Source organism: Labeo rohita, chromosome 17 (assembly GCF_022985175.1).
Source record: "Labeo rohita strain BAU-BD-2019 chromosome 17, IGBB_LRoh.1.0, whole genome shotgun sequence".
NCBI lineage: Eukaryota > Metazoa > Chordata > Actinopteri > Cypriniformes > Cyprinidae > Labeo > Labeo rohita.
The window spans coordinates 31,709,301-31,724,067 of record NC_066885.1 but is presented as its reverse complement, the minus strand read 5'-3'; the positions used below and the strand labels follow the sequence as shown (position 1 = coordinate 31,724,067).

The following is a 14,767-nucleotide window of genomic DNA, read 5'->3' as shown; positions in this document are numbered from 1 at the left end:
TTTGATTAACTTTTTTGATCCACTTCAAATGTTGACTATTATATTGTAAAATATTAGTTATTCCTGCACAGTCCCTATTGTGTCTGTGTGTTTTGTTCTTCTTATTATTTTTTGCCAATGGGAGTCTATGGCAGCCCTATGAAGGGAACATAGGAAAATTATGAAATTTGGCACACTTGTAGTGATGGCCATGAATAGTGATCTGACCAACTTTGGGGTCTCTATAGCGCCACCACCAGTTCAAATATTTTGAAACATTGAAAAGGTAATAACTCTTGAACCCCTTGTACTAGAAAAATAAAACTTAGTACACCTGATTCCTCTATTTATGATCACATTCAATAGCTAAGACTCCACCCATTACAGTAGCGATCATTTTGAAAAGTACAGTATTATGTTTGTGTCTGTCCGTCATATTGAAGTAAAACAGTTTTTTCGTTAGTCCTTCTACAAATTCTCCCCAGTTTTGTCCAAATCTGGTCATATGATCTTTGCACCGAGCCACACAGAAATTACTGAACAGATTTTTTATATTCTCAACCAGCTGTTTTATTATGTTCATTTATTCAAGTTCTGCTGTTTTTGCTCTTCTTGCTCTGCACTGCAATACAGCCCCTTCGGGGGCCTGGCCCCGTATCGCTGCTTGCAGTTATATTTATTACTGTTGTTATTATCATCAATATTTAAAACAGCTGAGTACATTTTTTTCAGGATTCTTTAATGAATAGAAAGATCCGAAGATCAGCTTTTGTTACATTATACACTACACTCTTAAAAATAAAGGTACTTTAAAAGGTTCTTCGCAGTGATGCCATAGAAGAACCATTTTTTGTTCCACAAAGAACCATTCAGTCAAAGGTTCTTTAAATGACCATCTCATTGGCACAATGAACCTTTTGTAAAACAGAAAGGTTCTTTAGATGTTAAAGGTTCTTTATGGAACCATTTAAACAAAAAAGGTACTTAAATGGCATCGTGAAGCACCTTTATTTTACCTTTCAAAAACCTGGAGTCAGTATAATTTTTTTTTATATAATTACAGAAATGAATACTTTTATTTATCAAGGATGAGAGAAAACCTGATGATAAAATTGTACTCTGCTGTTTTCTACATAATAATAATAATTATTATAAATGTTTTTTGAGCAGCAAATCAGAATATCAGAATGATTTCTAAAGGATCATGTGACGAGTAATGATGCTGATAAATTCAGCTTTGAAATCACAGGAATAAATTATTTTAAAATATATTTAAATAGTAAAAATATTGCAAAATTTCACAGTTTTTTTTTTTTTTTGGATCAAATAAATGCAGGATTGGTAAGCAGAACAGACTTCTTTAAAAAAATAATGCAAGGATATTTGTATAAATAAGATGTCCAACAGTATGACCCACAGAGAGATCTGATCTCATCATCACTGTTCATAACAGATGCAAGTAAGTCTAAATCCATAGAGGAACTGTGACAACTTCTTCAAGAGGGCTTTTTTATTGTCACTACACAGTTTGGACAATATTTTTTATAGTTTTATTCACTACCAGTTCACCAATTTGCACAGTTTTGGTTAGCAATAAACAGTTTGTGTTTACAGCAGTTGATTTTTGTTATGTAAAAATATAAGTGAAGATTTATTTTTTAAATAATTGTATAATATTGTCAGTGCATCATAGTTCTACAAATAAAACTGGTATTACATTTAGCATGTTTTCATGTTATGTGCAGCAGTTGACTGATGGAAACCTTTAGGAAAACATTAGATTTAAAGTTTGTATCCTGTGTGGACAACATTAGTATTATAGCTGTCATGTTTCAGTTGAAACTAATAATGTTTCTTCCCACTGACTCAGACAAATGGTGACTTACAAAGAGTTTGAAAAAGCCGTTTTGGTGGGAGGAATAGAGAATCAGTACAAACACAATAGAGTTCCAGCACCTTCTTTGACCTCTAAAGTATTTTTTTTTATAATTCTTATATAAGCCTTATACCAGTTAGTATAATGCAAAGTGCCATGTATCTTTTCAAACACAATGTTCCTTTACGTGTTTCTTTAAAGATATATTATGCTTTATATTAAAAGAGAAAAATTATATTGTCTTATTTTAATTGGATAGCAATATATATTAAGTATGGTCTGGTCAATGTGTATTCAGATCTTTGTTAGACTCATTAGATGGCTTTTTTTTTTTTTTTTTTTTTTGCATTGTGTTTCTTTTTACTTTAAAGGTTTTTTTTTTTTTTTAAATTCTTAATTTCACTTATTGACCACAGCTATAATGACTGAATGACTGATCAGCATATGCAGTCTTACCATTTTGGTTCAAATTAGTCTTTGGGCAGGATGATCAGTCTTTATTACAAGACCTATCAAAGCATCTGAGGTGTGAAATGTCAATAAAGTAAGACATAAAAAATAATTTTCTTAATAATGACAAAATGTATTTAGTTATTTTTTGACCTTGTAATCTTTTATCAAGGCAACTTTCTACATCTGATGCCTTTGACCAATGGCAATCACATTCAGATCTGCCTCCATTCTGGTATGCACCACTCACTTTTCACAGTCCTGTAAGCAAGTTCAAAATGTAAAGACTGAACAAATTATTAATCCTAGAGCAGTTCCCCCTGACTTTTAATTTAATGCAGCTTACTACAGGAAGCCACTTAGCCACTGAAATAGCCTCTGGTTAACAGCACACTGGTTCATTCGTTTATAACAAATTGCAGAGCTTGAAGCTACAGCATACAAGAACCCAAACAGACTCTTAAAAGAATAGTTCACCCAAAAATTGTCATGTTTTTATCAACTGTTTGTACTCTCATTCTGACAGCACCCATTTACTGCAGAAAATCCACTCATCGGACGAGCCTGTTTCCTTTCGTCGCGAAACTTGCTAACTAGCATGTTATTAGGAAAGGTGATTGCAGAGATTCATAAAAAAAAAACCTTACACCCACTTCTGTAGGTGAAGCTGGATCACAAATGATTTGCATGAACATAGACAGATATATGTAGATCGGGAGGCGCATTCCATTCACAAACAAACGTAATCCACTGCATCTTTAGCGGCTCAGATGTCGGGAGTAAATGATGATTATTACATCCAGCAACACAACACCTCAATTGCTCAATCTGATATATTCTTGTCTAACTTACATCCCTGCCCTGACTTCGAAACAATGGAGGTCGGACTGTTACAGCTGATTTAGGTCTGAGGTAAGACGCTCATGTCAATCAACTATCGTGGGAGAATGGCTCGATTTGAAAAAGGGGATATTTTTACAGATTAATTAAAAACGACTGCATGGATTTTTATCATTATAGGGTAGATTTGTACATACACTGCCAACACACATTAATGTTCAAACAGCATGTAAAAGTGAACTTTGCATCCGATGACCTCTTTAAATTTCTCCAAATCTGTTCCCATGCAGAAACAAACTCATCGACATCTTGGATGGAGATTTTGTTTAATACTCCATACAAAAAATACTGTGGCAGCGTGATACAAGAATTGATGTACCAGGATGTTTACATGGTAATTTGGTTCATGTCCAAAACAGCGCAGTTAATACCATGGTACTTTTTGGTACTTTGTTCTAAGTGGCATGTATAATGTAAAGTGTCAAAAGTAAGGGTGAGGTGATCTTTGGAAATTTTGGCGATCATACCATCATGCACCATCATAGTTGCCAGAGGGTTTTAATTTTTAAGAGATTTTTAATTTTTCGGGGTGAACTATTCTTTTAATATTAATTGATCATTAATCATACATTAGATTCCTTATTGTGGTACAAAGGGCAGCATGATAAAATAAACAGGAATAAATAATAATAATAATAATAATTCCTTACATTTATATAGCGCTTTTTCTGGGCACTCAAAGCGCTTTACATAGAAGGGGGAATCTCCTCAACCACCACCAGTGCCCAGCATCCACCTGGATGATGCGACGGCAGCCATATTGCGCCAGAACGCCCACCACACACCAGCTTATTGGTGGAGAGGAGATGTGAGTGATGAAGCCAATCAGAATATGGGGATGATTAGGAGGCCATGATGGTCAGAGGCCAATGGGCAAATTTGGCCAGGATGCCGGGGTTACACCCCTACTCTTTTTCGAAAGACATCCTGGGATTTCTAATGACCACAGAGAGTCAGGACCTCGGTTTAACGTCTCATCCGAAGGATAAATAAAATATAAACCAGGGCTAGTCCAGTAAATAAAATGTAAACCAGGGCTATACAGTCACATGGGAAGCTGACAAAGGGCTAAATCCCAGTAAAGCATTTGAGTGTAATTACACAAATGTTTGTCTCTCTAGCAGCTGTTTTAAACTAGCTATATTGTATGATACTTTGATCGCTTTTCTTTAAAATAAAGTTACACATTTTGGCAAGGACAAACAATTATCAGTTCTATGGTGAATTTTTTAGCTTGATATTAATTTGGGCATGTGACTGTGTGTGTGTCCACAACACACAAACATATATATATTGTATAGGTGTCCTATACTTGGAATTTGTGCTGTGCATTTAACCCATCCAGGTGCACACATGAAATGATGTGTCCCAGCAGACTCCATTCTTGATGTGGATTCTTTGCAGGCTTACAAATGTTTCAGTCTGTAGCTGTTGGTGTCTTCATGAAGTGTGACTTGAGATCAGGTCAAACACAAAAGTCTTTGTAGCAGGGGGTGGTGTGTGTGGTGGTGGGAGGGGATCATTTATGAAGAGTTAGATATGTGGGAGACTAGGGATATCTGACACACTTTTTACATAAAATATTTATCAGGGGAGATATCTCTGAAAGTATTGTTTGTCCATATGTAGTTTATAAGTACAATTATATATATGGTACAACGGGGTAAAAGGCGCCTTTGATATTATTTTTCTCTAAACCACTAGATGGCAGAAAAAAGTGGCTTAGCACTTTCCAAAACATCCGTTTTTCAAGATACACATGCAAATATGGGCAGCAGTGAAAAGTCAATTTTGTGCTTACTTGATCTAATATTTGATGTTTTTAAAAATGTATTTAGATAGATTTAAGAAGCGAATGAAAGTCGACAAAATTCTTGATATCTTGAGACAAAAGCATTCTTTATGATTTTCAGTTATGTAATTAGATAATTAAGATAATTAAAACAGCAGTTCTTAAATAACAAAAGAATATGTAAAAGTATGGTATTTGGGGAAAAAAGCACCCCTGCTGTTGGGGCTAAAAAGCACAATAATTAACATGATAATTAATAGATGACTGACTTTTCCATTTGTTGACATGACAATGTTAGATTCAGATAAATGTAACTATCATACATCATGTTGGGTGTAAATCTTGGACATAATCACCATGTTTAGAATGAAACCATCATATTTAAAAACATGATATTAATCATATCATATATTAAAATAAAATATAATTTGCTGTTACTACTGTAAATCTATATTAAATCACTATGGGATCTCCTTCAATGCTTTCAGAATCTTTACATTTTAAAATGATTTTGTTTCTGTATTTTAAACTCTTTTATTATATATAAAGTATTAACTTAAACATTATTTAAAAAAAAACATTATTTTAGCTAAAGTATTTGTATCAATACTGTGTGCCTTTTACCCTATGAGCCGTGTGTAGGGTAAAAGACCCTCCCTTAAGACCTCACACATTCATAAGATATTTAAACAAAAAAAGACCTTACTATATTTATGTTTACACAAAATCTGTTGCTCCATAAATGTTCAATACAAACATATTTTTTTCTGCAATCATACACTTTGGCCGCAGTGAAAAGCGCATTTTTTTCTTAGAGTGTGCCTTTAGCCTCGTTGTACCCTATATTTTTTTATAGTTTGACTAAACATAACTATCGAACAGTTCCACTGTTGCCCAGGAAAAGATACACATCATACCTCATGACACAAACTGACTTTTTGGGGACATTAATAACTATTGGTAGAGATAATGAAAGAATGCCTTTAAATTATATGTTCTCTAATGGCTCTGTCAAAAATAATAAGGCTAGCTATATTTGAGTTCAATAATATTAAAACTATTTAGAAGCTGTTTTGTGAAACTTCCCTGACCCCCTCCACCTGAGAACACAGCACCTTAACCATATTAGCTGCTGGTCATTAACATATGTTTCAGCTGTAGCTTATATGTCCATGAAACTTAAAGGATTCCTGTATATGTTCGTGTACACCGGAGTATGTGGGTACAGTATTTCTGGAAATCTACTGTCTGTGTAACTTGGCTCAGGTAATTTCCACAAACGTCCGGCAAGCCTGAAATTACACAAAAGGTTACCATGTCCGGAACTGACCAGAATTAACCCATGAATTAAATTCATGCAGCAGGAGTCAGTCTGCGTCACAGATCAGCAGTTTTCTTCATATACGTTACATGTTTTCACTCGCTGTTCTTCGGGTGTTCCGAGAGTTTGTGAAATATGCTGTTGTCATCAGCAAGAATGTTACCGGAAGCTGACTACCGCAGTCGCTAAGCAACGAGGTTTGACAACTTGTGCAAATAGTAACGCGTCACTTTTCTTATTTATCGGCATGCGGGATCAGCTGTCGATACCAATCTTATGTAGTGACTGAATCGGACATGACATTCTGTTATCTGGCACAATTCCATATTTCATTAAATATGAACTTGTCGAATTGTATTTATTCAATGCATTACAAAATTAGCGATCAGCAATTAACAAAAAGGACAAATCTAATAATAAAAAAAACAACGTGTGTGTTAGTTGTTCATTCATTTCAGAAAATTCCCAAATTCCCTAAATGTGGACTTTAAGGCATTATAAATAAAAATACAATTGAATAAACAAACAAAAAAATCTACAAAGCTGTTTTACATTAAAAAAAAAAAAATCACGATCAAAGCCAAAACATTAAACGCTATTGATATTTAATCCATTAATAAGTAATTCATTATTTTGTACTTCGCACTTTGCATGATTTGCAGCACAGCTAAAGGTAAAAGTTTTACGTGCAGCCACCTTTCAAATGATAGTCCTATATATTGTTTTATACATCATTTAAAAAGTGGCTGCAACGTTTTGTTTTTATATTAGACTCAAACCCTGTTGACTTTGGCATTTGTTGTATTCCAATAGCATCAATATGTTACTCCAAAAAAATTAGAACTATATTTCATGTTAAAATTTGTATGTGCATTCCCAAGACTATAAATGGAGTGTTTAAGTATTGGACTGAACATAAAAACATACCAAAAAAAAAAAAAAAAACACTAACTCACGTGGGTCCCTTTACCCAAGAGAAATAATGTTGAAACTAGGAGTGTTTTCTTCAAGTCAAAACAGATGATCATGACATGGTCAGTTTGAGGCACATTAACAGGCATTCTGAGTTCTAGATCCCACAATACAATTCACTCAATCTCCCATTTCTAGTATCATCATGTTTGTTTAAAGCAAAAGCAAGATTACCAGTTATTTTTCGGATAAGTGGACACTTGTTGCATAGTGGGGTGTTTCATATAATATTTAATAATCACAATGGTAGTGTTAGGCTAGTTCTTCATTCTGAACAGCACAAGTCAAATATATGTAACGTCTAGGAACACTTCATAGAATAATTTAAACAAACCGATGTATAAATTTTCGGAGGATATAGTAGACACGATGCGTCCAAAAGAACTGATTTGTTAAAAAAGGAATTAAACATCACCACTAGAAGGCGCTATATTCATGTAAAGTTGCGTTTTAAGTTTTAATACGTGCACAACGAACGATCTTGTTTTGTGCAAATCTTTGTGCAGAGTTTAATACATGCACAAGCTGTAAAATAGTGCTATTGGAATGGAAATCAAAAGCAAACCACTTAACATTTTTTACAGCTAACTTTATTTATATAAAAATACAAAACTTAAAAAAAAAAAAAAAAAAAAAAAAAAAAAAAAGTTTCCATAGGAAAGCAATACAGATGCAATCCCATCTCTTTCATATCCATTTCAAATGCATCAGTGGCATACATTTCAGGTCAAAAATATTATTAATATTAACTTATTAATCAAGTATAAAATGGAAATGGTCACTGAGGAGGAGGAAATCTGTATGAGTCTGTGTGAAGATCTCATTTTCAAAGACTGAAAAACAGCTAATTCATGAAATGTCCTCCCAGCAATCTCTTAACACTTAACAGAATATAGCATGAGTTTCCATTTTAATGTATAAAAGGGGGAGTCACTTCAGGAATAAACCTTTCTCCAACACACAGAAAACTGGACATACATTTAAACCTCCCTCATATCCTCCAGTCAAGTATCTGGCTTCATATTTTACAAGTATATACGTATACATATACATATAAAAAAAATTACTTAAAAATAAAAAAAAAGAAAGAAATAAACAGCCACAGGACTGTGAGCCTTTCTGTGCGTTTTTCAGATTTAAGCATTTGAAACTTATACAAACAGAGGAAAAAGAGCTGCATTTAGAATAAAAATCAAGCTGTTGTTATTCAATAGCACATATTTGAATATTCTGGACTTCAAGACAGGGTTTGGGTGTAAATCACTGGAGAACTATGTTAAACCGCTGTCTGAATGAGAACTGGCTCTTGCTCTGGTAGTCTGCGTTGAAAAGCGTCACAGCACTTGAGTAGGGCACGGCTTGGCTGGCACATCCAATGTGCTCTCGCGTCCGCAGTGGGATGGCACATTTCCAGTGCACTGCTCCTCAGCAGGAAGTATAATCCCCTGGGCACGGATCTGCTGCATACATTGCCTACAATGAAACAGAGTTGATGAGTTCAGTCAGTCAAAATCTTTCTTTCAGTACAAGATTTTTGTTTAAATTGTTTTATTTTTAAATTAAAAGTATTTTAAAATATTTTAAGAAAAAGCACAATTTATTTATTATTATTATTTTTTATTATTTCTGCATTTTCTGTCTTAATTTCAGTCTTTAATCTATATCGTTTGTTTAAATTTTATTAATTATGTACCTATAGCTTAATTTAGGTTCATTTTAGTTCAGTACATCAAGTTGGAAGTAATGAAAGCTGAATGTAATGAAAACAGGTTCTCAAATTCCACTTACCAGGCTGTTCGGGACATAATGTAATAAATATCGGGTTTCTGGAAGCCATTAAAAGTGGAGGATGCGGCTACAGTGTAGGCACCCATGTTCTCAAACAGCAGCCAGTCGCCCACCTGCAGGTCAGGCAGGTTGCACTGCTCCACAATGCGGTCAAGCCCATCGCAGGTCGGGCCCCACATGCTACATGGGTACATGCGCTCATCAGGCTTGGGTTTCTGCAAGAGAAATGGGTTACAGGTGAGTCTTAAGGAAGAAAAAACGTCTAAAACAAAGAATCTGATAGACTCCTTTCCATACCTTGTGCAGAGTTGGCAGGACGTGCGCATGGTCATACAGAATGCAGTTGAAGGAACCATAAACACCATCATTCACGTAGTACATCAGGGTTCTGTCATTGGCCCCATCCTCTTCTTCTGTAAAAATTAAATAGAGAATATGTCAGTTAAAACATTTTATAACATTTTCCACACTACAGCTTGTTTCAAAGCAGCACAGTTAAAAACAGTTTTAGTAATTGATATTACTAAATGTTAGTGTCCTTTAATTTGAAGTCTAAGAATAAAGAGAGCATGTTAGAAATGAGCTTGGTTTTGAATGTTTGCTTTTACCATCTGAGGCTGATTGCTCCTTCATGATGACCTTTTTGGCAATGATGTTGACAGCCAGCGTGTAAGCAGATGCCACATAATAGCGGCCAGGTTCAGCAATGATCCTCACACCACAGTCAACAGGGAAGTACTTATCCAGTGCAGGGTTAATCACAGCAGCGATCTGCCAACCAAAAAATAACCCCACAAGTTAAAGTTTGATATCACCCAAACATCTATGGTCACTTGAAGTTAAGATGGTGATTAAAAATAAATACCTCTTCAAATTTCAGTTTGGTGTCATCCGAGCCTGGAAAGCCTCCGCCAATATCAAGCAGGGTCATTTGATATCCCAGCTCTGCCTGGTGGACAATGCAATTTTCAGAGTGAGTATATGCTACTGCATAAACAAATGCATTTTGAATTTTTATAGCATAAGGACACTTACCCCCATGTCAAAAACGCAGCGTGCATCTGATATTGCCTGACTGTATGTCTCAGGATCAGTGCAGCCGCTGCCCACATGGAAACTGACTCCAATCACGTCCAGCCCGAGCTCCTTCGCCCTCTCCAGCAACAGCCGACTGCTCTTTAACGTGGCGCCAAACTTCACACTTAACCGGCACACTGCCTTGGAGTCGTCAGTGGCGATACGGAGAACCAGTCTGCAGAGACAGAAAGTGTGTTTAATTGTCAGGAAAATCTTGTTACAATTCACAATCAAATTTTTATTTTATTACAATTTTTTAAAATATGTCATCATCAATTTCAGTTTACTTTCAAGAGGTTAAATGACATCACCATGGCTGATACACCAGCTTATATTTGACTTTTTTAATAGCCATAATAGGATTTTATTAAATATGTGGGGAAATAAATAAATAAATATTCACAGTCATTTTTATGCTTGTTTTATTCATTTAAATGGTCTGATATCAAATATTTGTTGATTTATATTGGTTAAAAAATACTGGTTGATCACTATTATTTTGTTGTGGTGTGACCTGGTTTTTAGTGAAGTTACTCACTTGGCATTGTCATGGCTTCGTGCCACCTTCATGAGCTCCACTTCACTGTCAAATGTCATCATCTGGACTCCATGAGCAGAGGCGTATTTGATCTGAGACACCTGCTTGCAAGGGTTGGCATAGATGATCCTGCTTGGCTCCACACCCACAGACTGCACGATCTGGATCTCAGTCTAGCAGAGGAGCAGAGGATTAGATGTCGGGTTAATACAGGATTAAAGCAGCTAAACATTCTTAAAGTTTGGTGCTGATGTCGTGTGCTCATCGAGACATATGGAGAAGTCATACAAATAAAAGATCTTTGCATACCTTGCTCGCACAGTCAAATCCAGCTCCCAGAGATGCCAATGTCGTGACAACAGCCTTGCTGTCATTGCACTTCACTGCATAGAATGGTGTGACACGGGGTAAAACGCGTAACCAGCGAAGGTGCTTCTTCAGGACGTCACCCAGGTCAGCCACATAGAAGGCATCTTTGTCATCCTAAAAGAAAAAGGGATGTGATCAGAATGGTGGATGGAATACGCAGACCCATTTAGGGATTTTTTTTTGCATGAAGAAAATGAAGCATATTTTCACAACAATTAGCAAACAGGTATAAAACAAGGGTAAGGGTTCTCTTACTGATAACGATGACTCATTGATCTTCTGTTCCACGATATCACGTGCACAGAATCCCTCCTCCAGGAAGGTGAAGTCAAAGTCTGATCCAGTCAAAGTGGTCATGGTGTTTGTTCAAGATTTGATTGCAAAAGAAACTGTTAAAGAAAATGACAGGCGCATTATAAAATGTGACCTCTAAGATAACACACTCTGCTCAGTGTCCATTCAAGACAAGCAAAGACTATCTGTCAGTGTACGTAAAGTAGCCTTATCTTTGCTCCAATGATAATTTAGTGACTGCAATACTCTGAAAACTATCACCGGGAACTTGCTACTGTGCAGTTACACTCTCTACAAACCAGTGTAAATCCTGTATTATAGAGAAACCATTATAGTTATTAAATTTTACTTTTTTTAAATATATTTTCCATTGTCACTTAATTTTTTTTTTTATTATTTGTATTAGTTTTAAATATTTCTACATATTAAATGTCTTTTACTTCAGTTTTAATTATTTTAGTACATCAACTGAAATTAAATAAAGATAAGTAAATACAGCTACTACTTTTATTATTATTATTATTAAAATTTATATTTTAAATTAAATTTTGAAAGCCAAAAAGGTAAGTAATAATACAGGGTGTAGACCTGATTATAGCTAAAATCCTTTAAAAAGCAATAACATTGACTCAAATGCTGACCAATTTTTTTCTAAAACCGCAATTTCATTGACAAAGAGCTCTGATATTTTAGATCAAAACTTATTACAAAAATATTCACATCAATAATGTCTACAACTTATTTCCAAAACTTTCTGTAGAATAACTAACCTCTCTCTTGGCTAAAACTTGAATTCAATAGGTTAAAATTACACAGATCCTTGTTGGATGCTCTCAAAAGCCAGAAAGACTCACCAGATGAACGGAAGAGATGGAATTATAAGGTGGCTAACAGATGTCGGACAGCCAAGGAGGTTCACCAGTGAAGTTGAATCCTTTCAGATAAGCCTCAAGGCCAGGGCCAGTGTGTACTTCTCTCAAGCAAGAATTCTGCAAGGATTAAAATAAAAAGGGAAAATAACGTCAAATCCTTCACAGCCTAAAGTAACAAATTAAATTAAGAAGTTACAGGCAACAAATCAGTCCCAATACATAAGGTTTCCGGTGTGTGAAATTCCTATTGCGTGTATAAAAGATTACAACACACAATTAGTTGTTTTTACGTAACATTTCGTGTAAAATTATGAAACGGTTTCCAAATGAAACCAGCATCCGCCAACATTTCTTGACACATAATGATGCAGAGAGCAATTTCGCAAAGCCGGTAAAATTAGACCCTCCCCTACGAAGAGCGCGACTACACCCGTTACCCAATAAGGAAAAGCCCTGTTTGGACAAACTATAACAGCCATTCCTGTCAGCCAATCCCTGATCAAATCCAGCCGGCTTCTGCGTTCGGCTCAGCCAATAGAATGCGCTCATTCAGGCTAGTGAGGCTATGCAGCGTGAGACTACAGACTGACTTCATTCATTGATCTTGATCTTAAAAATAACCGTTAGCATTAACAAAAGAATCTAGAATATAGCAAATATTTTAGCAACTTCACCTTTGTCAGCATAGCTGGCTCCAACGCTAAAGCTCTTTGTTATAACATTTATCAAAGACGAAGTTACATACGCGCAGGAAAGTGTGACACACCGGCCACGTTGACTCAGAGGCCATAGTGTCACAACATACGACACAACTAAGCGAGCCACACGCGTTAATATTAAACTGGTTCGAAAAGCATTTTAACGAATTAACTTTAGAGCCTCGTCGGGTAGTTTATTTATGTTTCACTAGACTGTACCATACTAAAAGTTTATCCTAACATAACGGATATAAAACATAATTTCGCTCAATGATATCGTATAACTCACCTTAAAACGCATTTACAAAGAGTTTTCCCATTAGACCAGAATGCTGGAAATGAAGAATGTTGGTACTGTCCCGCACACGAACTGCTGTAATGATCGACTGGCGCACGAGAGGAGTAAAAGCCGGCGCTGAATCGCAGCACTATATATAGTGACGTGGTTTCCAAGGTGACGCACTAGCTGAAACCGGCTTCCTCTGAACTAGCGAACCGGTTTATTCTTGTTAGCGGCTTCACGCGTCAGTGTATGAAGGAGCTGAAGAAAGAACAGTTTTCCCGCGTCCGACAGAAACAAAGTAACATTCTACAAAGTTACATGTTACATTGATACAGAACTGGATGGACAGAAATGGACTGCTGGACTATGTAAAATATAACAGCTGAACTCTTCTTGATTTCTTGTGGTTTCCTGAACGTCTATGAACTCATAACTGTTAAACTGTTATCTCTAATTAGAAAAGTTCATGTTTGTAGAGGAGTTTGAATATATAAATACACAAAGTTAAGTGTTTGGTAGAACTGCAAAAAAAAAAAAAAAAAAAAAAAAAAATAAATAAATAAATAAATAATAATAATAATAATAATAATAATAATAATAATAATAAAATTCTTTTAGGAGTTATATTAAAGTCCTGAATAAAAAATAAATAAACAAATAAAAAGCTAAAACAAAAGTAAATGTAAAATGTTTGTGTTTTTTCATAAGTCTCTAAATGTTTTTGAATTGTAAAATAAGAATAATTTTTGTCAGTGTTTTCATTGTTAATGAACTATTGAAAATGATTTTTGCTAACTGAAATGAAATTAAAATAAATTATAAAGATTAGATGAAACACTTAAGACAAAAGCTTATAACAAAAATGCTACAATTTAAATGAAAACTGAAATGTTAAATAAATACAAATATTAATAAAAACAATAGTAAATAATACTGAAATAACATTACATCTAACATTGTACTATTTTGGGGAAATATTGGGGGGAAAGCATATTACAGTTACATTTTCAGTTCATTATTAACATTTTTCTGAATTAGAATATTAAAATTGGGCCAGTGCGAATGATGTCATGTGAAGGAGAGTTTCTGTGCTTTTGTAAATTTTCCTTCCTTGTAATTGGGCCATCTGGTTCCAGTTACCTCACTTTCACAACAGCACTTTTCAGTCAACATGCTGCAAGACTTTACTGAAGATGCCAAAATGGATGTTTCCTCACCTTCCGTCTTTTATCTTTGTTCTGCACACTTTGTTGTCATCCTGCCAGATGTGGTGAAATAAGGAGTGGACACTACACCTAAATATATCTGTCCTAAAACTCCTCATAATCAAAGGCATAGACTAATTATGGTCATATCCTGTGCACCTGGTGCCGGAAACAAATACATTTTTCCTTCTTCTTTAAAAAAAGAAAAACAATACCTAAAAGGAAATTTTGATCCATTAAGGCATCTGACTGCATTTCAAGTGTGGCAGACTTCAACGTACACCATAGGCCTATGTATAGTTGTCATCCATAAAGCTGAGACGTATCAGTTGCCATCACCTTTCTAACTTTAT

General features: G+C 35.1%; 2 protein-coding genes across 2 annotated transcripts in view; both read right to left on the bottom strand.

Annotated features, from left to right (window-relative positions):
- Positions 1 to 14,767, bottom strand: part of nol10 (nucleolar protein 10) — a 327,975-nt gene that overhangs the window by 270,250 nt on the left and 42,958 nt on the right. The gene's annotated exons all lie outside the window — the stretch shown is intronic.
- On the bottom strand, positions 7,861 to 13,359 carry odc1 (ornithine decarboxylase 1). Its single transcript, XM_051133238.1, has 11 exons — positions 13,216 to 13,359; positions 12,211 to 12,345; positions 11,318 to 11,451; positions 11,003 to 11,176; positions 10,694 to 10,866; positions 10,114 to 10,330; positions 9,944 to 10,027; positions 9,687 to 9,849; positions 9,376 to 9,491; positions 9,079 to 9,293; positions 7,861 to 8,763 (listed from the first exon to the last, which is right to left on the bottom strand). The coding sequence occupies exons 3-11, from the start codon at positions 11,417 to 11,419 to the stop codon at positions 8,625 to 8,627; spliced, it is 1,383 nt and encodes a 460-aa protein (XP_050989195.1). The 5' UTR covers positions 11,420 to 11,451; positions 12,211 to 12,345; positions 13,216 to 13,359; the 3' UTR covers positions 7,861 to 8,624.

Excerpts from the sequence above, each read along its gene's own strand:
- odc1 (XM_051133238.1), bottom strand. The coding sequence starts at position 11,419 with ATGACCACTTTGACTGGATCAGACTTTGACTTCACCTTCCTGGAGGAG. Across the intron at positions 9,492-9,686 it reads GGAGCAATCAGCCTCAGATG|AAGAAGAGGATGGGGCCAAT; the intron begins GTAAAAGCAAAC and ends TAATTTTTACAG. Across the intron at positions 9,294-9,375 it reads TCCTGCCAACTCTGCACAAG|AAACCCAAGCCTGATGAGCG; the intron begins GTATGGAAAGGA and ends TTTCTCTTGCAG.